Below are 27,747 nucleotides of genomic sequence, written 5' to 3'. Positions count from 1 at the left end.
CGGTTTGATGTGCCAGGCCCTTGATTGTGGGACTTGCCCTTGTGAAGCTTGTTGCTGCAAAGCAGAGGCTGAGCTTCCAAGTAATTGTGCCTGAGAGTCTCCCTGGGGTGCCTCTTTGTTGCTCAGATGTGGCCCCCTCTCTCTCTGACTGAGCCACCTCGGCGGGTGAACTCACTGCCCTCCCCCCTATATGGGACCCAACTCCCAGGGGTGTGGATCTCCCTGGCAACGCAGGATGTGACCCAGGGATGAATCTGGACCCAGCATCATGGGATTGAGAATATCTTCTTGACCAAAAGGGGGATGCAAAATGAGACGACATAGTTTCCGTGACTTAGAGATTTCAAGTGGAGTCGAGAAGTCACTGGTGGACATTCATTTGCACTATACAGATAACACCTCTTAGGTTTTAATGTACTGGAAAAGGTAGAGGTAAATACCTGCAACTACCAAGCTCCAACCCAGTAGTCTGGACTCCTGAAGACAACTGTATAATGATGCAGATTCCAAGGGGTGACAGCGTGGTTATGAGGACCTTGTGGATCGCACTCCCTTTGTCTAGTGTGTGGATGGATGAGTAGAAGAATGGGGATAAAAACTAGATGACAGGTGGGGTGGGATGGGGGGATGGTTTGGGTGTTCTTTTTTTACTTTTATTTTTTGTTCTTGTTCTGATTCTTTCTGAAGTAGGGAAGGTGTTCGGAAGTGGATTGTGGTGGTGAATGCATAGCTGTGTGATCGTGCTGTGAACGGCTGATTGTATGCCATGGATGACTGTGTGGTATGTGAATATATTTCAATAAAACTGAATTTAAAAAACAAACAAAAAAAAAGTGTTACTAATACTAAGGGTCAACATGGGGGGGAAAAAGGAGTCTGGAGTGTTCTGAGTTCTTTTTTTATGTCTGTTATTCTTCTTTTTGGAGCAATGAAAATGGTTTTAAATAGACTGTGATGATAACTGCACAACTAGGTGCAATGAAGCAATGATTGTATACTTTGGATGGATTATATGGTATGTGAATGTATCTCAATAAAATTTGCAGGGAATTAAAAAACACAGATTCTTGGGCCCTACTCAAGCATAACAATTTTTGGGAATGGGCCCAAAATATTCCTGGACCCATATTCCAAGTGGCTTCCATGCAGTAGTCCACAGTCCACACTTTGTTGAACACTGAATTAATCCAACCTCTTAAAAGATGAGAAAACAGGCTGAGGATAAATGTTGCGCCACATGGTCCTATTTTAGGGATCATGTATCCTGGAACATGGGAATATTTATTATGTATTAAGCCAGACACAAAAAGAGAGATATTGTATATTACCACTAATGTGAACTCCGTGAAAAATGTAAAATAAGTGTCTTATATTGTAGAATATAGTGGACCTAGAGATAGACAGCAGGGGGGATGATAATCTAATACAAACAGGTAAGATATTGAGGGTAATCATAATGATACGGGAATGCTCAGGAATGACTATGTTTGTTAATTTTCTTCGGGTACTGTAGGAACACTTTGGAAACAATGTAGTTATTTTAGGATATTTGTTTTTCTTATTCCTTTTTTTTGTTTGACATGTTTTTTAATTTTTTGATAAAATAAAAAAAAAGTAAAAAGAAGTCTTCATGATGGCAATCACTGTCATTTCACCTGTTATGTACCGCTAAAATGAAACGAAATTTTAGCAGTAAAGAACCTCCATAAACAGACACATCTGAATTATCATTATTTTGAAAACTACCCAGAAGTCACAGGATCCATTTCAAAAGAGCAAGCCAGTTAACTTTGGGCCTCCAAAGGATTCCACAAGGAGGTATTCAGTATCTGCCAATATCAACACCTGCTATATACCTAATTCCAGAATAGACTGATTTTCACATGGAGGCCTGAGCTTACCTTAACACCTGTTATCTAGGAACTATTCTACCATTTAATATTGATGGCTTTGAATAACACAAAACTCTTCTGTTTGAGGTTTCAATAAACTTTGAAGCTTGGTTAAAGCAACTGAAATCTGGGTTTCCACATGTGCCCTTCCCTAAAATGCCAAGAATTCAGATTCCCTGTAGTAACAACCCAAGGCCAGGCTAACATTTTAGGCATGTACAATGGCAGTGTCACCTCTTACACAGTACTGGAAGCTGACAAGGTCTCTCATCCCCACATTCAAAATTGATTTGGTCAAACTGACACTCAGGATTGATCCAGTTTTGTTTGTTGAGGGACACCTGATGTTCCTGAAATCATGTGTTGACGTGCATTTTCAATTATACTGGGGAAAAAAAAATCAAAGTCCAGGACTACATGTGCATGTTAATACAGAATGCTCTATACAGTACTACATACACACTGGCTACCAGTCTCCTCTGTGATATGAGCCTAAGAATTTGTTAATTAAAAACAAAACAAAAACCCCACTTCCTTCCCAAAGGATTATTTGAAATTGCATACCCAACCCAAAGCAATAATGCTAATAGTTAAACACACACACACACACACACACACACACACCCTGGAATCTATCATATGGGAAAACATTACAGCTTGAAGGGATTAGAAACAGCACACTTGAGCTGATGTTGCTGGTCTTATATCAAGTGCACCCTAATGTAAAGAACTTAGTTATAGCCCTGAGGAAACCAGCAGTAATGAGACAGAATCAGACTACAATAAAAAAAAAAACAAAAACGATAGCTTGAGAGAATTCAGACTTTGGCTTTCTCATCCAGTTTTTTCTTCCTTCTTCTAAGGAAAAAGACAAGTTCATGAAATAACAAAACAGCCCAGTTTCTCTGCTTTTGATAAAAATTAAACAACAAAAAATACTTACACAGGACTGGAATTCAAAGAGCAATGATCCACCATCATTTCTGGAAGGAAATCCAACTTAAACGCAGCCATCACCTCACTCTCCCCTTCTGAAGCCAATGACATTAACTTGCTGCACTTGTCTGATCCACAAATACACACAGCTTTAGCTTCCTGGGCCCCACAAAAAACACAAAGTGCAGAAACAGGAGCTCAGGGAAATCAGCAATAAGTGCCACAGAAACAGGCAGTACTGGGGAAGGGAGAGGGAGTACTGGATTAAAAAGGGGATGTGACCATGTGAAGGGAGGCTCAGCCCAGCACACAATGAAAGTGCTGATGCACCAGGCTTGTTTTGTGTGATTTTCCCTGGCGAAGCAGTACTAAGTGCACTGTCAGATAAATAGAGTGTCAAATCCATGAAGACAGCAGTGGCTAACAGAGCAGAAGAAACACAAACTTGTTTTACATCCTCCAAACTCCTCCTGCAAATCAGTTTTTGAGGTTACCCAAAGGCTGAAACTACCTGCGGCAAAAAGCTCCCTCATGTGGTCTGAAAATATTTTTGGAAGGAAGAACATGAGTTGTTAGCCCTGGTTTTAAACATAGTTCCATGTGCCAAAGACGGTGATGAGCACAGTGCTTTGGTCCAAACTGACCTCGGAATAATCACTTAAGGAGGAACGGCCATCAAAGCAGGTCAAAGTCAAGCTGGTTGAAGAACTGGCCACCAGAAACTTACCATTCGCATACAACTACCTGCACTAGACTCACCTTGCTAGTCTGATACTGCTGAGAGCAAAGTGTGCTAACAGTTCCTCATCAGGGTGAAGGACTTTAAAAATCCTTGGTTCAGTGACATTCATTAGATGGCACAGGCAACATTCCTTTACTAACACGAAACTAAACTTGCCAGAAAATAAAACGGAAAACTAATATTCTGCCTCTTGATAGAGTACTAGGAGTCTAGTCTTTTTAGTCCTCTCTTTGACCCTGCTAAAGAAACAAAAAAAAAACAAAAGCAAACAAAGAAAAACCAAAGAACTGGGGCCTACGGGGATAAACTCTCAAACATGTAAGGGAAGGACAGAGGAATGTAGGCTGTCTCTTCATTCTCTCCTTCCTCCTTTAAATTGTTGCTAAAGCCAAGATTAATGAATGCACACATAAAAATGCTATTCTGGGTGAGCAGTAGAGATGGATATACTTAGCAGTTAAGGCAGATGTGGTGATCCTGTTCTCAATTTAGCTCCACATCCCTCCAAACAACAAATGGTTGCATTTCAATATTTAGGCAGTGACTCTCAAACTGTATCTGTGAAGGCTCCCAAATTTCACAAGCCTTCTTTCCGTTTTTATCTTTAAGGTTGCCTCACCTCAAAGAGCCCACCCAAGCTCAGTTCACAACACAGGCAACTCGGAAAAAAGAAATGTTCAGCCTGTAAAGAGGTAAACAAACTCCAAAACATACAGTTATTTAAAAAAAAAAAAAAAAAAGGAAGAAAGGCAGCATGTCACAGCACAGGCCTAAAGTACTAGCCTGTGTAACAAAGGCTGACACCTATCTGCATGTGACCCAGGCAGATAGAAATCATGTCTTCTGCCCAATGTTTAGGCATAACTGTAACAGCAGCCAACTGCTTTTCCTATTTTGTCAGAGATCCTGACTCATATAACCTATCAATTTAGAGACAGAAGGGGCAGGAGCTCTCTTCTATCCTATTGAAGGAGGGTACAGAAACAGGTTGCCAGTGAGGGGTGACTGAGCAACTGTGCACAGTTCGCCAAGCCCTGATTGTCAAACAGACGAAAGATGCGAACCCTAGCCAGGACTGGTTAGGTTACTTGTTACATTTGTCCTTGGTTCTCCTATGTCCACTGGAGCTGGCCACATGACTCTTCCTACAGAAAGCAACTTGGACCAAAGAATAACTTTGGAGGTCAGTCAACAACCAAATGAGATTATCTAACTCAAGGATTCCTTTTAAATGCTAACAAATTTCAAGAAACCTCATTGGTTATTGTTGTGCTTATTCACTAATTGAGTATATACATGACTTTTAAATACATCTTTATTTTAATCATAATCTCATCTACAACAAAGCAGTATTTAAATGTGGGAGACTTAATACTGAGTTGCCAGGCACTGCCTACCATATGAAAGGATTTACACTCCTCACAGTAATTTTTACTAAGTTTAAAGACTGGGAAACACTGATTTAGAGTAATAGTTTTAAGCCCATTTTTCTCAGTCACATATATATATATATATATATATAAAACATGGAGCAGAGGACCCACAAATTCTCTGTGCCCGATCTGCTATTAAAAATCCATTTTATAATTTATAAAAAAAAATACTGCTTTAAAAATCTACAAAATGGAAATATTATTACATGAAGGAGGACATGTCTCTTTAGGCAGGTCACAATAGTTACCTCAGTATCATTAAATTCAACATGCTTGCGGGAAAGAAAGCACAGAAATTAATCACAAATCACCCAATCTTAGAAAAGGGTTATAAAGTTAAGACAAGTATGGGAATGCAAAAATGCAGATATTAAGGGGAAAATAAAAAGTATAATTAAAAGTCAGTTATTAACAGTAAAATGTCTATAAGGCATTTTCATTTTTTAAATTCAATACACATTCCAGGCTTTTCTCCACAAAGGATGCATTAGAAATAGAGATGGCAGGAGGAGTTATAATCAAGGACCTGAAAAAGAAGGCCTTAACTTTCCCTCAGTCTCTTTTCATCCCCTGTCCTCTTACTCTGAATTTACTTTCATGGTTTCCTCTTCTTTCCCTGGTTGTCTCAGTTTTGTCTTAAATATTCTCCACTTCTGTTCTAAGATATCACTATTCTTTTTTAACTTTCTTTTTTTAAAGGCAACATTCCAAAGCCTGATTATGCGAGGGTAGACGCAAACAGCCTGCTGTAACACAAAAACCCAAATCATTAAAAATGATTGGTATAGATAAGGGAAGCACTCAAGAGCACGGCACACTACCTTTAGAATACCAGAATGGAATAAATTTAACAGGAAAACACTGCGAAACGGGGTTAGAAGACGGAAATCCTAGAAATCACAACACTTGTTTTACCAAAAGGGTGAAAGAGCAAAGAAAAGTCTAGCTGGGCAAAAAGGCCCATAAGTGGCATGAGCAAACATCAGGCTATTCATCTTGACTGATACAACCAGGAAGTTCCCAACAGTCTGAACTGTGTTCTACAGGGCACTAATGTGAAATCTGGTTATATGAGGGTAGAGGAGATTAGAGCCTAGTGTATTATAAAAGAATCTATGTCATTAAAAATTACCTTCAGTCTATACAGGACATTACAAGTTCAAAAATCTAGGAAAAAGCCATAACCTTAGACTGTAAGTGGACTGGGTATTTTTTCCCCAGAGCTGTTGGCAGTTAGGGGTAAACATAAATGATGTAGAAAAGAAGCATTTGATGCCACTGGAAGAGTAACTTAAAACCTTTATGGACAGCAAAATTCACTTCTAAAATTGAGTTATTCTAATACAATTAGTGGGCCTCCTCAAGTACCATATGCAAGAATATGATGTCCCAAATTTACAATTATCTTTGTGGCATTTTACTTTGTGGGAGCTTTTTTTTTTTTTTAAACAGCAGAAATTAACAGTTAAGTAATGTAAAACAATCCAAAAAACTTTTGTGAGTCTCCATTAAGAGTCTATACAATGTAAAAATGTCTGAACTTGGTTGGAGTGGAGGTGTCCTTCTACAGAAAAAAAAAAAAAGGAATAGAAATAGTGTAAAAATCTTATTTCTATTTCAAATCTAAAAACACTAAGAAAAAAATAGTTTAACTGTTGTGTGCAATACTGTATACTGAGAGGATATGACAAGGCCAAAGGAAGGAAAACCATCACCTTTTTTTGAAAGCTAAAATGTTTTCCTCACACTATCCTTAATCACTACTATCTTCTCCCCCTATCCATACCAAAGTTAAGAACTAGCAGAAAGACCCTCTTCTGTGAACAGTGCTCTCAGCAAAAGTGTAAGTTCAGAGCCTCCCTTGGATTTCTACTACTAACCTTGACCTAACAAACTGTTCTGCCAAATTGTGACCACTTTTCAAGTCAAGTCATATTTTCAGATCCCTAACTAGTTCTAGAACTTAAATATAATTCTTAATTGTTAACAATAAACTATAAATTTAAAACTTATTTAAGCTCTAGCACCGATTTAAACAATCAGTATTTGAACAAATTATGATTCCAGGAGGTAATACTATCTGTGGAGAGTCCACTAAGTTCCATCCTCATCCTTGTTCTAGTTTAGCAGGGACTTCCAACTATAAGGTAGAATGGGGGAAATAAAGTTAGCAGGGTAGCCGTTGTATGTATTGCCCTGGAACCCTGCCCTCTCTCCCAACACCCTCCACCCCCTCACTCCTACAGCTGTTAGAACTGGGCAGCAGCTAGTTCCAATGAGAGAGAAGTCTGCCTTGGGAAATAGCTAAGAGAGGAAAGAGAGCAAGAAAACATTTCTACCCTCCTAGTTATGGACATCATATCCCATAATATAGAAAAGAAGCCATCACCTTTTAAAGGCAACTTTTTTTACATCTGCACAACAGGTTTCATGCAAGGTTAAAAAGAAGCCCATGGAACACATCCATCCAGCATTTAGCCCATACCTGTAGCTTTACACCTCCCTCTGGACTATGTCTTCACTCTAAAAAAACCAAGGAAAGAAAAATGAGTATGTCATGCCTACGAGTCTCATGATTCCACATATGTAGCTTCTTTCCAAAGAAAAGCCCCCTTCATCACCATGGTAGAAGACCAAAAAGCAAAAGGACTCCTCTCTCCCTAACTGTTAAAAGTATACAATCAATTGCATTTAATATCTCAACACTAACTTAAACACACCATGAACTTATAAGACAGAAAACTAAAATACTAAAATGTTAAAAAAGGCTTACCCCCAAATGTCACCATAAATAGCAAAACTGATGACAAGGATTTCTGGGGTTGAATTTCTGTACATCTAGGTCACCAAAACAATCATTATCAGCATCTCCATTTGGAGAAGAGACTACAAAAAAGCTAAAGGATGTGCAATTCTTCTGGCAATTAAGGATCATGTTATTAACGTGGAGAGGACATGCTATTTCCCCAAGGCAATCTTCCTGAATAGGTAGGGGCAGGCATGAAACTTCAAAAGCAACCAAGTTCCTGCCTCGGTAAAGGCATCTCAGTGGCCTCAGAGCAGTGGTGAACCACAGAAACCAAAAAAATCAGAAGAAGGGGAAGTTAATTGAAGGTAAAAGCAAATAGAGGAACCACAAAACCAATTCATTTTATTTTTAACATTATCAAACAATCTTGCAAGCAAAGTCTGATTCTATAAAGCTGCTCAAATTCCTACAAACCTCCATTTACAACTCCTGCCAGTAATATTTCTATCTGGCCCAGGCAACAGACAGAAAACTGCTGAAAGTTGCCAAGGATGATGTCTACACTGGACCGGTAAGAAGACTTCTGAAAGACAAACCCAGAATGAGAACTACTAATAAAATACTACACTCTGCCTATCCTCCCTGAAGGAAAAGAAGCTTCTTGACTAGCATAAAATAGGTGTTTCATGTATTTAATCTGACTTTTCATATGGACTTAATCAGTTTACAATTTTGCTAATGAAGTCGTGATGCTTCCAATAATTTTAACCAAGGCAAAGTCTTTACTAACAAAAAACTTCTAGTAACAAAAGTTCCAAAAAGAACTTCTAAGAGCATTTACTTGGACCCGTCTAGATCATCAAAAGTTATTAAGAGAACATCTAATATAGTTAGAGTCCGTGTGGAGGCGGTGCAGAGTGTTTCGGCTCTGAGCAGTTCTGAAGCCAGTGTTTTCTGAGAGGCTGCAACAGAGCCTCGATAAAGAAGGCGCCAGAGGCTGGCTGCTTCCATTAAGCACATCGAGCAACGACAGCAGCCGGGAGTCATGAGCGACAGCAGCCAGCAGAACTACAGTGAGTGGGAATCCCATTCTGCTTCCAGAAGTGGAAGTGCTCATGGATCTGGGAAATCTGCAAGGCATATCCCTGCAAGGTTTCGCTCCAAGGAAAATTCCAGGCGTTCCAGATCAAAGTCCAGGTCCAGATCTGAATCTAGATCTAGATCCAGAAGTTCTCAGAGGCATTACACAAGGTCACAGTCTCAATCCTGCTCTCACAGACGATCCTGTAGCAGGTCTTACAGCTGAGATTATCACAGATGGCATAGCTACAGTCATTCTCCCATGTCTATTCGCAGGCATCACGTTGGAAATAGGGCAAATCCTGATCCCAACTGTTGTCTTGGAGTATTTGGGTTGAGCTTGTACACCAAAGAAAGAGTTAAGAGAAGTGTTCTCTAAATATGGCCCCATTGCTGACATGTCTACTGTACATGACCAGCAGTCTAGACGTTTAAGAGGATTTGCCTTTGTATATTTTGAAAACGTAGATGATGCCAAGGAAGGTAAAAAGCGTGCCAATGGAATGGAGCTTGACGGTCATAGGATCAGAGCTGATTTCTCTATAACTAAAAGACCGCATACCCCAACACCAGGAATTTACATGGGGAGACCTACCTATGGCAGCTCTCGCCATTGGGATTACTACGACAGAGGATAGGATCGAGGCTATGATGATCGGGACTACTATAGCAGATCATACAGAGGAGGAAGTGGAGGAGGTGGAGGATGGAGAGCTGCTCAAGACAGGGAACAGATTTACAGAAGGCAGGTCACCTTCTCCTTACTACAGTCATGGAGGAGACAGATCATGTTCCAGATCTTGATCATACTCACCCTGACGCTATTAAAGCATGAAGTTGAAGACTTTCTGGAACCAGCCCTAGAGTTGGGATATTTGTGGACAATATTTTTTATTGTCTCATTTTTAAAAAGTGAACAGTGCCTAGTGAAGTTAGGTGACTTTACACCTTTTATGATGACTACTTTTGGTGGAGTTGAAATGCTGTTTTCATTCTGCATTTGTGTAGTTTCATGCTTTGTTCAAAGTTAAGTGTTTTCAGAAAAGCATGTTTTGCATGTATTTTTTTACAGTTTAAATTTTGACTGCTGAGAAGTTTCTACTGTACAAATTTCATTTAAAAGGTTTTTCTACTGAATCCAGGGTATTCTGAAGATCGAAGCCTGTGTGTAAAATGCTACCAAATGGGAAAAAGCAACAATAAACACTTTGATTTCTACTTTTATTTCTAACATACCAATGCTTAGCAGAACAGTTCTGATTGTTGGTAGTAAATTTAAAGACAAAAATGCCCTTTTTCCTCTAGTCCATGAAAAATACCATACTTAAATATACCTGCAAAGAAGTGTTAAAATTATGCTCTGTAACTCTGTACTGCTAGTACTAGAACTAAAGATTTCAATACAGCAAATGCTTAATGCTTATCTAAATGTGGATTTGTCAGCCTTTGTGTATTCTGTATTATATATAGCAGGGAGTAAAGAAAAGAGTTACACAGTGCGTGCCTACAAAAGGCTAAAGCTTGTTAGGAAGGGGATAATGGTTATCTCGACTATAATTATCAGCAAGTGACAATACATTCCACCACAAATGTACTCTTGTTCTTCCAGCTTTTAGGCTATATGAAAAAACTATGAAAAAACTGGGTGCTTCAAAGTACAGGATAAGAAGGGAACACCACAGCTATGTCATGGATGAACTGAAGAATTTGCCTGTTCATTTTTTAAATAGTATTTTCAGGTCCTTTGCTTACCAAAGGAGGCCCTATTTCACTCAAATGTTTTGAGAACGGTGTTTAAATAAACTCAAATGAAAAGAGAAAAAAAAAGTTATTAAGAGGAAAAGAACTTACATTTACTACATTCACACTATATTCAATCCTGTATCATTGTATCATTTAAGGTGGGGACTACTCTAAGGATTCAGATGCTAAAGAAGGTAATCTGCACGTGCTCTCTCAGCAGGTGCTACAGATGGAAGTCTAACCCTAGAGCCCATGTGCTTCTACCAATGTGCCACACTGAGTCTCTCAAGAAATGTGACCATCACCTAGGAAGTACAAACTTTTATGGAGACAGTGTGTCTTGAAAAGGCTCTGGAGCAGTAATACCTTGGAGGGTCAAGAGCAAGTTAAATATTTCTATTTGTTAGTTTTGTTTGGGAAGATATAAGGGGCAAAGAAAAAGCCAGAGAGCCATGGTTCCAAAAAGTGTCCCATGAAACAAAGTTTGAGAAATGCTACTGTTACATAAAAATTTTTATGGGCATCACTTCTCTTGTCCCGTGAGGCCAGATTCAGACTGCACATTAGTCAGGGATCTCAGAATACAGAGAGCTTTGGAGGTCTGGGGTTATAAGAAGGGCTAATGCATAAAAGGATGAAGGACACACATCTAGGTTTCAGATAACTTGGCAGAAGCCCTTCGATGGCTGAGGAATACCCTAATTGCCTAACCAAGAGAAAGAGAAAAACGAATTCTTGGCGGGGGCAGAATTAAAAAAAAACAAAAACAAACAAAAAAACATAAATAGGATACTAATCACCCTGCCCCAAGTTATCAAAAGACTTCTTAAAATAAAACTCAAACACACAAAAAAGATTAATGCTGTATTCCTCTTGTCACTCGGAGGAGCAGGTCGGTGGGTAGCCCAACACACAAGAAGTTATTTTCTTAAAAACCTTTGTCTTCCAATTTTACTTTTCCTGCATTCTGTCACCTAGTCTATGTGAAGAGAAATGCTTTGAGAATAGGGGAGCTGAGTGGAAACTAAAAGCTTTAGGTTTGTGTTCTTTTACATCTTTCATATCTGTGGGAAACCTAAAATGCACAAGCTCTGTGAGGAAACCAACCTCAACTACATTTATCCTGTACTTCCTTGCAGCTCCATACAAGTCTGTTTATATTAACATTACCTCAACCTTTCGCTATCACCATGCAGAGGATGAGAGGTATAAAGGCAATTCCAAAGAGGGCAAAAAAAAGGACCAAAAAGGTGTGTGTGGGAGAGCAGAGGTAGGTGACAAAGGAGAGAATAGTGCAGGGCAAGCTAGCTTTGATGGAAACAAGTGGTATTATCTGCTTGTGATATGTCAGACTGCTCAAAATATACCCTCCTATGAAGTTTTTAAACCGTACCTGGCAAGTCAATGGTCCAGGGACTACCAAAGACAAACTACTTACCCCACAATTTCCTCAAGGGAAGATAAATAACCTGGAAAGAATTTATATTTGGCTTTGGAGTATATTTTGGAATGTATACGTGGCTGTGACATGAATCAAGGATGCAAGAGTGAATCAACAGCATCACCTCTTAGGAATGACACAAAACCTCTCAGGTCTAGAAGGCTTCCTTAGAGTAGGCAAGGTAATGAACCCTTTTTTATTTCTGTTTTCTGCCGGTCTATACAGCTTATATGTTGAATAAATGACAAAACACTGTTCTTCGCAGGAATATGGCCACTGACTCACTCACCATCAGCAGCTCTTACATAGTCACAAACTCCAAAGACAGGGCTGGTGTCTCAGTGATGCTCAAAGACCTACATAAGTCCATAACCTTGACCTCATTAGCAAGGCTCACTAAATCTTACTAACAATTGTCAGTTAAGTGCCCTTAATAATAACTTGAAAAACTTTTCTAATAAAAGGCAGAGAGCTAATGAAGAATTTAACTATCCAAATTAGAAGTTTTCAAACATTTTTTTAAAGCAGAAGTGTTTTCCCCCTAAACCCAGAAGTGAGGTTGTTCAGGTTGAAGTCTCCTGGGAAAGACAAAAACTGGCCTGGATAATTCAAAACAATAAATAACTCACTAATATTATATACAGCTTTGAAATGAACAGTGTTTTCAGTTTTGTTTTTATTAGAGAAGTGGGTTTACACAAAATCATACATACCCCATTATTAACACCTTGCATTTATGTGGTACATTTGTTACAACTGACGACAGCACATTTTTATAACTGTACTATTAATTATAGTCCATGGTTGACGTTAGGGTTCACTGTTTTGTGTTGTATAGTCCAATGGATTTTTTTCTTTAATTTTTATTCTAGTAACATATATATCCAACCTAAAATTTCCCCTTTTAACCATGTTCAAATATATAATTAGTGCTGTTAATAACATTCATACCATTGTGCTACCATCACCACCATCCATTACCAAAACTTCTCCATCATCCCAAATAGAAACTCTGAAAATTTTAAGTAATAACTCCCTATTCCCTAACCCCACACCATCCCCTGGTAACCTATATTCTAGAGTCTGAGTCTATGAGTTTGCCTGTTCTAATTATTTCCTATCAGTGAGAGCATACAATATTCATCCTTTTGTGTCTGGCTTTTTTCACTCAATGTGATGTTTTCAAGATCCATCCATATTGTCGCATGTATCAGGACTTCATTCCTTTTTATGGCAAACAAGATTCCACTACATGTATATACTACATTTCATTTATCCATTCATTAGTGATGGACACTTGGGCTGCTTCCACCTTTTGGCAATTGTGAATAATGCCACTATGAATATCGATGTGCAAATATCTGTTTGAGGCCCTGCTTTCAATTCTTTTGGGTATATACCTAGAAGTAGGATTGTGGGTCATAAGGTAATTCCATACTTCACTTTCTGAGGAATTTCCAAACTGTCTTCCATAGCAGCTATACCATTTTAGATTCCTATCAACAATGAATGAGTGCTCCCATTTTTCCCCATCCTCTCCAACATCTGTAATTTTGTTTTTTAATAGTAGCCATACCAGTCGGTGTGAAACGGTTCTCTCATTATGGTTCTGATTTGCATTTCCCTAATGGCTAATAACGTTGAGCATCTTTTCATGTGCTTTTTTGGCCATTTGCATATCTTCTTTGGAGAAAAATCTAATCAAGTCTTTGCCCATTTTTAAACTAGGTTGTTTGTCTTTTTGTTGTAGAGTTGAAGGGTTTCTTTATATATCCTGGATAGTAAACCCTTTTGGATACGTGGTTTCCAAATATTTTCTCCCATTATGTAGGCTGACATTTTACTTTCATGATAAAGTCCTTTGAGATGCACATAAGTTTTTAATTTAGATGAAGTCCCATTTATTTTTTTCTTTTGTTGCTTGTGCTTTGGCTGTAAGGTCTAAGAAACCATTGCCTAACACAAGATCCTGAAGCTGCTTCCCTACATCTTCTTCTAGAAGTCTGATAGCTATGGCTCTTATGTTTAGATCTTTGATCCATTTCAAATCGATTTTTGTATATGGTGTGAGCTAAGGGTCCACCTTCATTTTTTTTGCATAGGGAGACCCAGTTTTCCCAGCACCATTTGTTAAAGAGACTATTCTTTCCCAAATGAGTGGTCTTCATCGCCTTATCAAAAATCACTTGGCCATAGATGTGAGCGCTGATTTCTGAACTCACAATTTGATTCCATTGGTCTATATGTTTGTCCTTGTACCAGTACTATACTGTTCTGATTACTGTGGCTTTGTGATAAGTTTTAAGATTGGGAAGTATGAGCCCTCCAACTTTGTTCTTCTTTTTCAAGATGACTTTGGCTATTCAAGGCCCCTTACCCTTCCATATAAATTTGCTGATTCATTTTTCCCCATTTCTGCAAAGGAGGTTGAAATTCTGACTGGAATTGAGCTGAATCTATAAATCACTTTTGGTAGAACTGATATCTTAACAATATTTAGTATTCCAGTCCATGAACATGGAATGTCCTTCCATTTATTTAGGTCTTTGATTTAGCAATGTTTCGTAGGTTTGTGTTTACGGATCCCTTTTATCACTCATTAGATTTATTCCTAGATATCTGATTCTTTTAGTTGCTATTGTAAACGAAATTTTTCCCTTGCTTTCTTCTTCCGATTGTTCATTACTAGTTGTGATGGTTAGGTTCATGTGTCAACTTGGCCAGGTGATAGTACCCAGCTGTCTGGTCAAGCAAACACTGGCCTAACAATTGCTGCAAGGACATTTGTGGCTGGTTAATAAACCAAAAGGCTGGTTTTTTAAATCAACAGTCAACTGACTGCAGCTGCGACTGATGACTCACCAAAGGGCGTGTCTTCCACAATGAGAGAATGCAATTGGCTGGATTTAATCCAATTAATCAGCTGAAGACTTATAAGCGAGAGAGACAGAGGACCTTCACTTCTTCAGCTGCCCAGTGAAGTGTTTCCTGAGGAGTTCATCGAAGTTGCCAGTTGTTTCCTGAGTTCATCGGACATCTTCCTTGGAACTGACAGTTTGCTGACTGCTCTACAGAATTTGGACTCATGCATACCCACAGTTGCATGAGTCACTTTTATAAATTTTATAATCATAGACACCACTCATTGATTCTGTTTCCCTAGAGAACCCTAACTAATACACTAGTGTATAGAATAGTTTTTAAAATAACAAATTTCTGTATCTTTAAAATCTAATAGGTTACCACAAATTAACAAATTTAAGATGCCATCAGTCTTAATACCTGCACATTCTTGAATTGATGGAGTATGAATTTGTAAACCCCCAGTGCCTGAAAGCAGGGAGAAATGCCCAGACATTTGCAAAGTGGCAGTGATTATAACAGCTAACATTTATTGAGCATTTATTATAGGCTATGCACTGTTTTGGGTACTGTATATTTAATTTTCATACCAATCCTATCTCCATTTTAAGGATGAGAAAAAGACACAAAGAGATGAAGAAACTTTCCTCAAGGTCACACAATCCATGAATGAGAGAACTGAGATAGAAAGGCAAGCAACCTGACCCTTGAATGAGACCCTGTCTTGGGTTAACAACTGTCTACAAAGAAGATCATGCACATATACCACAGCAATGACTGTTTAAGTACTAGGGGTCACAGAGTTAACATCAATCATTTTACTAAGGCAAATATTGTGAGGTAAACACCCAAAATCTCAACTGTCACAAAGGCCTCTAAAGAGATATGATTAAGGATACTAAAAATTTGTTCTTACTCAGTAGACAGGTAGATGTGGGTAAGTAAATTAATGTCTAGAAGTATCAGTTTTCTCATTTGTTAGAGGGCTTGACTACACACCTCAAACTCAGAGACATCTCAAAGGATTTTCTTGTTTTACCCTGACCCATTGGTCAAAGTTCATCAATAGAAGTCAAGGATCAAATGGATGCCTAGGATACTATTGAGCCACTGTACAAATCTCTAACTGGAAGAAGAGACAAATTATAGAAATGAATTGGGGAAACTGTGTGTTGTAAATGTTCACCACCTTTGAAACCGCTTGCAATGCTCTTTCTTTCTTTCTTTTCCTATTAACATGGCTGGGTCAATAAGAAGATTGGACTTTCTGCTTGGGATATTTGTATGTCTTCCTACCCCTATACCCTAGAAACCAAACAACCAGAAAAAAGGATCAACTGGGAAGCTTTTCTGACTAGCCCAGTTCATCATGATGCAAAATCACCAGGGATTGTTGCTAAAATCCAGCAGTTTGCCTGGAGTAGCCCCAGTGTAGCCCTCTTCATTAGAAACCTATAGCAAGGGAACAGCAATTGCTACCAGATTCTTATCTAGCTAGGATGCTGGGCACACACATCACAACTAATAGTGGATAAAATCTACCTCAAAAGCCTAGTACACTAAATGAGATCAAATGTGTAAAGCACTCAACAATTAGGTAGACCCACAAATGGATGATCCCAGAGAAACTAACCATTGTTTTGCTCAACTGTAAAATGAAGATGAGCCCTACATGGAGAGGTTAGCTGGAATAAACAGGCATACTACAGCACACAAATTCCCTTCTTTCTAGTCCCATCATTCCCAGAGCACCTTCTTTTACCTTAATAAGTTGCTCTATATTCAACCGTCTGGGTCCTACACTACATAAGGCTTAGATCTGACTTGCCTCGGTCAGCAGAGACTTAGCATTTTCTCCGTGGGGTGGGAAAAACTTCCATTTTTTTTTCCCATGTGACACCTGCTCTATGGTTACTCAGCTAGTCTATTTTCAGGACTCAGGCTTAAATTTGGGGCTTCTGACTCTCTACTGACTGAGTCATCCATCTGTGTCCTCTCCAAGACCCTAATAGAGAAGTTTATAATCAGCTCTCAATCTCATCTCCTTTCTCTACACTGGCAACAATGTTCAAAGATTTCTTCTTTGACCAGGATTCTTAATCTGGGATCCTCAGATCCCTTTGGAGCCCATGAATGAGTTTTGGAAAAGGGGAGTAGATCTTTGAATCCTATGCTAAACTGTGTGAGGCAATGTGACATTTCCCGAAGAGAAAGTCCACGGCTTTCATCAGATTCTCTAAGGGACTCACAACTATTGTTAGAATGGTACCCCTCTCAACACCCCCCCCTTTCCCCCCTCCCCACCCTGCTGCAACCTAACAAAATGGAAAGCATGTCAGACAAAAGCCAGGTGTGATGCCATTTTTGTGATTCTGAGCAAGTCACTTGTTTCTGGGCCTGTTTCCTCGTCTATAAAACTAGAGGATAGAACTAGATTAATCAGGACTATCACTACGGCATCTAAAAGTATAATTGTATTTTATCCAAACTGGTTTTAAACATTTATTTAAAGGCTCATGGCCAAGGTCTGGTTCAGTCCCTGCCACATATGAGAAACTGTAGGACTACTTCTGTGAAACTGTGTATACCCCTCATTTTTTTAGTCATTTTTAATAAAATGTATTTCAACTGTCACTATTTTCTGTGTGTGTGAAATATTTTGTAAATTAGTAACAAGTCCCTCTTTCTCTTGTATATTTATATCCCCAGAACACCTGGAATAAAGAAAACACTTTTCAGACATTCAATTGTTGAACTGAATAGCCTGTTTATCTACTCTTGTTGGTAAATTTTTCCTTTCACATTTTCTTAAATTTAGACATATCTGCACAATAAATAGTCGCACTTTTGGTTTAAAAAAAGCCTTTTTTTCCCCTTTTGAATTGTGGATACTCGGTTAAGAGCAACATGGTGAGCAGCCCATATTTAAGGATCAGAATCAGAAATGGCCCTTTTGACTCTGTGAACAGCATCTTCACCGAAATGTCATAACCAATAAATATTATAACACCTATTTCACAAAACCAACATAATTATTAAATCCTCTGAAATTGCTACAAAAAGTAGTGTGCCAAAGTTGAATAGGAGTGGGTAAATTGGGCTCTTCTCTTTCCTTTCCCTGATCTGCCGTCTCACCTGCTTAGTTACACGACCTTTCCATATGACAACACAGGCACCTATACAAGTTCATCTCATTTGAGCAGCACCCCATTTTGGAGGTGCCAAATTAAGGCAAAATGGGAATACAAAACACATTCCTTTATCTTTTTTCCTAATTCCTCCCCAAATGTCCATACTCTTAAAGTAATTCTCAATTCCCCGTTAAGCCTTCCCTTCCCTTCTCCCCATACAGCTCCCTGATGGGGTGGGGGTGGGGTGGACTCATTCTTTCTTTAGCTCCTCCTGTTTCCTTCCCATGACAGCACTGCCAGTACTGAGCAACAAATTGCCGAACACAGCAGTAGCAATTACATATGGTCACTAAGCTAATGTGCAGCCTTCTCTGGGCAGAATTACTAACTTCTACAGCATCTTTTCAGTCTGAACCTAATATTCCAAGCTTATCAATGTGAAGTATTTTGAACAATGCACAGAAGTCAGAGGTAGCAAGGGTCCGCACTGTGTGAAAGAAGTTGGGGCTCTGAAGCCACAGAGGGGGGCAAGCTACAGGAACTGTGACATCAGACAAAGCACCCAATCCAAATACATGGGCTCAGTCATTTGGCTTCTCTATAATATTCATGTGTCACTTGCTCAAATTTGGCACATATTAAGACCACCAGTTCCCTCCTTAGTTTCACTGCCCTGCCATAAGGCCAAATCTGTCTCATCTAGTGAGTCACTACTGCTCCTCTCTCCAAATGCATTTTGATTTCAGCCCACTTGTGCAGCTCATCAGAGCGACACCATATGTTAGTCCCATGTAGGGAGAATGTGACTAATTTTTTTCAAAAACACTGTCAGCGTTACTTTTAAAATTACCTTATAATCTTGATGTCTCCGTAGAGTCATTTCTATAATTCATAAACTTCTTTCTGGAAATGACTTTATAATTATTTTTCTAAGTGCTCAAAGAAGATTTCTTCAGCATTTTAACCCCTATTTTTCAAATAAGAGAACTAAAGTGAAGAAATCTGATTAACTGACCCAAGTTCCACACTAGCAACTGAGACTTATTCTTGAGCCATGGTGCTCTATTTGAAAAAATAAGTCATAATTTGTAAAATGTTTTTTATTGGAAAACTCAAAATATTGCTTTGCTTTTATTTTTTGATGGGATGAGTAAACTCTACGTATAAGAACTACCTGGAATTTATAGGCTAATTGTGGTGACTAGATGGTCTCATGTTAGCCATCCAAGTAGTTTTAAGAGAAAAGTTCTGACAGGGCTGAGGACACCAAATGCTTTTCTAATTGGTGGGATCATAAATGGTTGAAACTAACATTTTTAGAGTAAAAGAGATGATTTGCAGATTCACCTACCATCAACAAATTCCCCAAAAGTAAAAAGAAAAAAGGCTGTTCTTTTTCTACTCCAGGCAACTTGCTTCCTCTCCAGCAATAATGGTTGCCAGGTTTGGTAACTAAGCTTATCTAAAGATTTTTTAAATCTTTCGGATACGTCAGGTCATCTATTCATTCTAGTAACTGTTTGGAGTGGGAAGGAAATGTATTTTTCAGTTACAATCCTTGGTACTGGTTGGGCTATTTATATATGGAAACATTACCTATTTTATAGAAAAATTTTAAAAGACTTTTGAAACTATGAAGTTACAAAGTAAAGAAAAATCCTAACTCATGCTCTGTTCTAAAACAAGTTGTTGGGTTTTTTGTTTTGTTTTGTGTTTGCTTTGCCTGAAACTTCTGTATGAAATCAGCCATTGTCCGGGTGAACCAGCAACATACCACATGTGAGCTGGGTAATTATATTACACCTTCTGAAATTCTTCCAGCAACTCAACTGATGTTCATGCAGCTTGAACTGCAAACCATATGGCTGGCCTATTAACAAAGTTTGGAGCTATTTTCAATCACTCAACTGCCTATCTATGTATGTGTACGTTTTCTTCAATCAACCTCTCCTGCCAGGCAGAGTGCAACATTCGCAAGATTCCAGTAAGGAACGCAATGGAAAGCGTGAGATAATACGTCAAAACAATTTCTATAAATATAGCTTTTGGCCTAGTATCTCAAAAAAGGAATGAGAACAGCTTTAAGCTTAAACAGAAAAATCTTACAGTCCTGCAATATCCTCCTCGAAGTCTCTAAAGAACTTAAGAGACCAGGGATCTGGAATCTCATTTCTCACACTGTATCTTGTCTCCCTCTCTCTAATCTCAGAGGGAGGTTCAGGGCGAACTGCAGGCTTTATTATCCAAGACAGCATCTCTCCCACCTCTTCCCTTCTCTCACCCCCATACTTCTCAACACATCAACATCCTCTCACTGAGATCATTTCCCCTTCTAGGCAGACAGGCCCAATACACAAGACATACAAAAACCTTTCCACAGCTCCAAGCATCTAACCTCTATCAGCTCCAAAACCCTTTACCAAGCAGCCAAGAACCATGCCTGTACCATGCTTCCATATGGTCTTGTCTCAAGAGGTCTGTCCTGTTCTCTGGAAAGGCCGGAAACTTTATTCAATCTCTTGCAGCTCTTAATTTCATAATTCTACACAACCAGAACAACTGATGTTCTTTGTTCTGTGGAGATGCTTCCTGATACCATTAGGTTATATGCCAGAAAGTACAAAAATTACATCTTTGCTTCAGCCAATCAGGGAGAATGTATGGGCCCAAACGTTGTGCAGTCCTAGGACAAGTTCTAAATTCCACTTAATATATTGTCACTTTTTAAAAAAGTGATTTCAATTACCATGCTTTCATCACCCTCGAATTGTGCTCCTAAAAATGCTCCTCACATTTAAATACCCATTTACAGGATCTGTCACCTCCTTCAAATCACTCCCCAAAGAAATCCTTCAAAATTCCAATTGTTTCACAAGATGAAATTTGTCATGCTTTGATTTCATTTTTACAAAAAACAAGCTCTACAAAATAAGAGATCAATCAAAAAGCATACAGGGCACAAAAAAAGTAAAGAAAAAAAAAAAGGGGGGCCTAATCCATCCTGAAGGAGTTTACAGTCTTGTTCAGAAGAGATGACTTATAATAGAAAGAAAGAACACAGGACAGCATACATCCAAGGGAAAGTGTTGCCATAAATTTGAGAGATCAAAAAACTTGTAAAGAGCTGGTTATTTCCCTGTCTAAATCAAATTTTTATGCTTTTTGATAACACTGTCCATGAAAGAGTATTTCTGCTACCCTCCAATGAAATTGCTCAGCCTACCAGTAATTCTCCCAACCTCATTTATTTTGGACAGATTTCTCTATTATCCTATTGTACTCATAAAGATTATAGAGTTTATGGATTAGGTAAACTTTGCCAGTCCTCCTTTCCCATGCTCCCTGCAAAGACATATCTAGAATAGAACAAGAGATTAAAAATAAAAAAAAAAAGCTAAAATTAATTGTGCTTTCAATATCTCAGTATAGAGTCTGGTACTAATGCAGATAAACTAGCAATTGGGGAATGCTCCATGGACTTGCTGTTTGGCTTGCTGCCCCCTTTACCATCAATAAACAGATTAGCATAGTTGACCATGCCTTGCAAAACCAAAGTCATATAGTCATTTTCATAAGGAAATTCTAAAATGAAACTAGGTTAGAGAGATTCATAATTCAATAATCCCAAATAACTTTCCGAGCATGTTAATAAAATTAATAGACAAGTATTTAATGCAAGCCTACAATGTTTTCGATGCCCAGACTATGAATTCACTCCAGTTTCTAATACCAGCTTCACCACTTACTAGATGTGTGATTTGGGGTAAATTCACTTCTTCATACCTATTTTCTCATCTGGAAAATGGTTACAATAACAGTATCTACCTTAAAGGGAGTTTGTTAGGATTAAAGGACGTACATGTAACATATTTGTAAAGTGCCTGACAGAGAGTGCTCAATAAATGTTGCTATCATTATCATTCCAGACACTAAGCTTGGGGCCTATGATAGGAGAGGATGAGTTCCAAAAAGTTTTATTCTTTGACAAGTGATTAAGTCTCTTCAAACTGGGGTACCTAAGAATACATAGAAATATTTCCTATTAGAAGAGGAAGCAGAATGGAATAGGTAAGAAGGCAGTGACAGGCTTCCATCTCCAACTGGGCCAGTATAAATGTAACCTTCATTATGGAATACTGAACCACTTGTTCTAAGAGTAATTATTTATAAACATTTATTTATTCATTCACCTCATGATACCAAAAAGGATTTGTGGAAGCTTTCAAAATGCATACAATGGAAAAAATATAAACCAATAAAATAAGATCATGGAAATTATAAATTAGGAAAAAAAAAGACCAAAAATAAAGGAAAAGCTGAAATATAGATGCAGTAGCCACAGTGCCATTTGCTGAAGCTGCGCTATAAAATCAGAGAGCTGCCAGTGACTTTAATCTCAAATGACAGCCACGATAGAGGGTGTACAAAGATTCACAGTGTAAACGGGAAAATGTTAGCAGAAGGGCAAACTGAGCTGGGCACAAAGAGCTGCCAAGAAGGGGTAGGTGAGGCCAGATTTAATGCCAAGAACAACAGAATTTTACAAAGCCACTAAGTATGCAGGACCCGTGAGAGACTCAGCACCAAGTTCTAGGCCCTCACATACACCAGAAGCCAACAATGAACACATGGCAGAACAGATTCCTAAATGATTCAGGGTCAGAATACATCAGAAAATGGTCAAGTAAAACTCTGCATCCACACCACACAGTCACAGGATGATGCTCCCTCAGTGAAGCTGTTTCTCCCGCATTTAAAGTCCTTTATCCTTTTCTCATCAGCCACAGTTACAAATATATGCAAAGAACTATCTCATCCCCACTCAGCTGACAAACTCAGTTCCCACTCTTGCAGGCTTATGACTCATGAGAGGATAAGAAAAGAGGAGGGGGAAAAAAACTGTAAAACAAAGAGACAAACTTGAATTTAGACTCTAGTTTATCACGAGCAATTCATTTCACTAAAGTATCCTTTTAAAATATAGTTAACAAACTCAATACCCTTTGAACATGGCCTGAAATCTGTCTACATGTCATGTCCCCCACTATTCGTTACAGACATAATTCCAAAAGACATTACAAGGCTCCTGAGAGGCCAAACTTTACAAAGCACCCTGAAGCAGTGCAAATACAGCACAGGCCACTGCAAAGCCCAAAGCAACAGGGCATTCACCACAGTTCCTTTGCCAGCATCCAGCCAAGCCAACAGGCTTAACCCCTTACTGCACCCTATTCCAAAACAATGAGATTAAACCATTTCGTAAGGGAGTGGAAGCATCTCATTCCTTTTTCCTCAAACTTTATGTCAGGAAAGGAATTTGGTTCTACCACTGATGAGCTAAGAGCTCATCTTTATGATCTACAAACTCAAAGAGTGAATTATGCTTCTAAGAAAACCCAAAGACCACTTCCGGCATCCTCTCCCTTACAGCATTTTGTTAAATAATACAAATCTTGCCTCCCCCAAGGTTCTGTAATTTATAACTGACAAAACAAAATAAAACAAAAAAAGACAAACAGATCACCTCTTTTACTTGAAATCTAGTCCTTCACAGAAATGTACACAGACAGGCAGGACACATGTAAGAACACAAACTGGCAGCCCCGGCTGAGTCCTGAGCAGGCTTAAGCCAGTATGGATGCACAGGGCATACACAATGCCTAGCTAGTGGGCTGCTCCTGCTGTTGCTATACAAATATAGAAAGCTGAAATGTGGAACAGCAGCTTCAGCAGAACAGATTCTGCTCCATGCTCAGAGAGGGAGGAGCAGAGAACTGAACAGCTTTACCCATACATGGTTGCTGAAAGGGGGCCATTACTGAGAGCCTAATTATCTCACACACATGCATTCTGTTCACATGCCTCAGACAAAAAAACAGAAACACACAGGCTGAAGTAAGGTTTAAGAGATTCTATTTCAGTCAAGGAACTTCCCAATAATTTCAGTCACTTATACCAAGGATCCCTCAGCCATGGGAAAAGGAAAAGACACCATGAAAATTTTACTAGGTCAGATTCTTACCAGATCAGCAGTAGACATGAGGCTTAATTTACCATTTAAATCCTGGAATTTAACATGCAGAAAAGGTTATCTCCATTCGTGTGAGCAATCCTAGACTTCACCAGCCAGAACCCCTCTGCTACTTTCAGAATGGAGGTCTCATGCCAACTCAGACTATGTTTTGAGGTCTCTTTTTTTTTTTCCTTCTAGTTGGTACAAAGTAAAATAAATTAAGATATAATTTTTAAACAAATATTTCCCAGGATGCTAGCTTATAATCAGAAGCCAAGTATTTATGTTCCATAGTTATTTTGCTTAAAATTCATTCTGATACATCTCAAAGTAAAGTATATAGAAATGCTTAATTTCTGAACAAAGTGAATGCCCCAAAGATATGAAAGGCACAGGTGATTTGCTCAAATGACGCTGTTCTTCACTCTTACTGAATCAACCAAGTACTTAGTGAATACCGGCCAAATATTTATTCAGTATCAGAGGGGCTTGTAGCACAAACATAAGCCATACTATCACTGATCTCTAGTGCTTATAAACTAGTTCCTGAACAAGATCAACACATGGAATAATAAAGGCTGATTGCATATGACTAGTGCTATCATGTGTATAGAGGTTACAAACTAAAACAGCTATGTACATTAAGAGAAGAGAGACTGAGGACAGACAGTCCTGGACCTTCTTTTGCATGATCTACCCACCAGCACTGTCCCTAAGAGCACCTGCAATACATTTCATGCATGAATACTGGAAATACAGGATTTGGACTAGATGATTTTTAGGGTCCCTCCATTTCTGAAATTCTTTGAGTCTGCAATTTAAACCTCAAATGTTTCAGAGTGGCATGAGATTAATATAATACCACACTGTTTATGGAAGGAAAATTATAGTTTTTCCAACTTTGGAGAAAATATGTTCTAAGAAAGATAAAAACAAATTAAGACCATAATTCAGCATCTATTCTAATGTTTCTCACGTGATATTTTCAGGAAAATATTCTCCCATCTCAGACATCTCTGCCTAGCCTTCTGAGGAAATTTCAAACCCATCATTCAAAAAATAATACTATCATAGGGAAACAAAATGGTGGGAGTAGAAATGTTTATGCTGATATACTCTGAGATCCTTGATTACTAAACACTGCTAGGTCAAGACAACAGGGGGCACTCTGGAGAAAAGCTTCTTTTTATCACTGCACTGCCTGGTGCCTATGTGTGCACAATCCCAAACTTATAGGGCATAAACACACAATTATACTAGGTAGCTCCCAGTATAGAAAGTCTTTCCCCAACACTTAAAATAAAAAGAGAAAAAAAAACAAAAAAACCTCAAATTTTTATAAGTGGGCCATCATAAACACTTACTTTATTTCATCAGCAAATTAACCACTCAGAATTTTGAAATTTTCTCTTTGTCCACAGTAGTGATAAGTAATGCAGGGGACAATGGTAATGATGAGCAAAGGATTGCTAAATGAAAGCAAACTAGATCTGTATACTTAATCCCACTACCCAGATCTCCTACCTAGTGCAAGGCAGAGCCTTGTCCACCATTTGATGTACTGAAAAAGAAAACAACATAAAAGCAGGATTCAAGCAACAAAGGTGCATTCCTGTTCCAAAAAACAAAGAAATACAAGTGTTCAACATTTTGAATCTCTTAAGTGGGTATAGTGATTTATATATTTAATTTCTTAGAGTCTGAACAGCCGTGGTTAAAGCAACTTTGACTTCCCCAAAAAATAGTACATTGTGAACTAACATGCCACCTTTTGAGTAAAATCACTCCTTTAATTAACTGTTATGTACTTTACTAAGATTACTTATATAAAGGCAACTAAGTAAAAAGAAAGAGCTCAATGCAAAAGAGCACAACTGTATGTATCAAGGGTGATTATGTAAAAGCATAACCTCAAAATCAAAGTGACTATAAACACCTACAGTATGGCTTTTGACAAGTCATCTCTCCTCTCTGGACCTGTTTCTTTGAGTGAAAAATGGGCTTGGGCCCATATCTAGAGTCCACAGACCTATGGAAACCATGGACATTTCATGGATTCCATAAGCTTCCTTATATTATGTGCAAAAATTTACATATATGCCCTTATAGGGAAGTGGGTCTATAGCTTTTACCAGATTCTCAAAATAGGTTTTAAAAACCCAGGACTAAACAATATATGATTTGTTCCATTTCTAACATCCTGGTCCAAAAAGAAGGGAATCTTCTAGACTCAGTCAGTCAAGAATAAACAAGTCAAGAATAAACAAGAAATTATTCAAAATCATCTATTTCAATTCAAACTGAACATGAACTGGCTTTATGCAACAGACTAACTTCACAATGTTTTTTAAAGAAAAGTTTTTCAAGCAAATTTTAGTCTATGAGTTACCACTACAGCTCATCTCAGGGGCCTTACATGAGAGGAGAATCCTTGAATGTGCTAAGAGATACCTCACTAAATACTTCCTCTCTTACCAGTTGCACTTTAAAAAAAAAAAAAAAAAAAAGTAAAGCTTCCAGTTCCTGCTTCCAATCCTGCCCTATAGAAGGAAAGTAATAGGTAGAGGGAAAGACACCGAAGCATAGCAAATTGGAATGAAGAAGACTGATAACAGGCAAGCAAACAAAGCAGCAGCCCATCCTATTAGCAAGAGGTGATATATGAGAACAGCCACTGCCTTATGCCTCAATCTGTAAAAATATTTTAGATTTAAAAAGAAAATTAGCCTTCTTTTAAAAGATGACAAAAGAAAAAAAATGCATCTGTTACTGAAATATTTAAGCCTAAAATTTTTAGGTTCTCATGGCAACCTAAGTCATCACACTGCACATACTGTATATAAAGCACATATTTAGAGGCTTAACTAGTAAACTCAAAATATGACATATGTGTGATGTGGGCGACAACATTATTCTGGGAACCTTAACTTTAAAATCTTCCAACTTTTATTTTGCAGCCCTGAGGATGACATAACAGAGTCAGCTATGCAGAAAGTACAAGTTCAAAGAAGAGGTACAAAGAATATAAATAGAAGCAAAGAGTTGAAAGACAAGAAGAAAATTCAAATTTCTGAACATGGTTCTCCTCCACTGTAAAATAAACTGTAAATGGAGGATTAAAAAACAAGATTGCTAATGAAGACATATATTAAGATATACTCACAATAGCATTTAGGACACTGGTTCATGTGGGCCCAGACAAAAGAGGACATGGCCCCAGTCCAGACAGCCTGCAGATTGGTGTTCTTTTCTTTCATTCTCTTTTCTAGGAGCTCATGGAATATAGCTGCTTGGAATTAAGCAATGCCAGAGTCAAAAGGATGGCTGCAGGATTTGGGGGATGGGAGAGAAGGATGGTACTTTAGGCTTAAAGAGGGGGAGAAAAAGGACTATAAACCTAGGAGTCAGGAGATGGCAGTCTTTTTAGGACCTATCATGTCTCACTAGTTTTGGTAATGGATGTTGGTGTTGGTGAATGTAATTAACACAATTGAATTATATATTTGAAAGAGGATAAAATGTGAAATTTTAAGTTGTATATATTTTACCAAAATAAAAAAAAAATTTTAATCCCACAGAACTGTATAACAGAGTGAACCCTAATGTAAACTATGCATTTATACAGTTAATAGTATAATTATAACTAATATTGTTTCACCAACAGCGACAAAGGTGCCACAGTAATGCGAAACAGTAATAACAGGAAAAACGGGAGAGGGTTTTAT

The 27,747-nt window shown here is 38.3% G+C and overlaps 1 protein-coding gene and 1 pseudogene across 10 annotated transcripts in view; one reads left to right on the top strand and one right to left on the bottom strand.

The window, feature by feature from the left end:
* The window catches only part of CELF1 (CUGBP Elav-like family member 1), a 66,460-nt gene that overhangs the window by 25,723 nt on the left and 12,990 nt on the right, over positions 1 to 27,747 (bottom strand). For 5 of the 10 annotated variants that reach the window (XM_037838487.1, XM_037838486.1, XM_037838488.1 and 2 more), the window contains exon 1: positions 2,836 to 2,982. The exons of 2 other annotated variants lie outside the window; for them this stretch is intronic. In XM_037838487.1, the coding sequence (XP_037694415.1) occupies positions 2,836 to 2,939 (104 nt within the window). In that variant the 5' untranslated portion in view covers positions 2,940 to 2,982. Of the gene's footprint in view, positions 1 to 2,835; positions 2,983 to 7,488; positions 7,527 to 27,185; positions 27,309 to 27,747 lie in introns of those variants that run through there. 3 more of the 10 variants (XM_037838493.1, XM_037838494.1, XM_037838492.1) reach the window with 2 other exon arrangements.
* On the top strand, positions 8,798 to 9,660 carry LOC119536038 (annotated as a pseudogene).

This window comes from Choloepus didactylus, chromosome 6 (assembly GCF_015220235.1).
Source record: "Choloepus didactylus isolate mChoDid1 chromosome 6, mChoDid1.pri, whole genome shotgun sequence".
NCBI classification, from domain to species: Eukaryota; Metazoa; Chordata; class Mammalia; order Pilosa; family Megalonychidae; genus Choloepus; species Choloepus didactylus.
The sequence above is the reverse complement of the archived record's forward strand: the minus strand, read 5'-3'. Positions and strand labels throughout refer to the sequence as shown.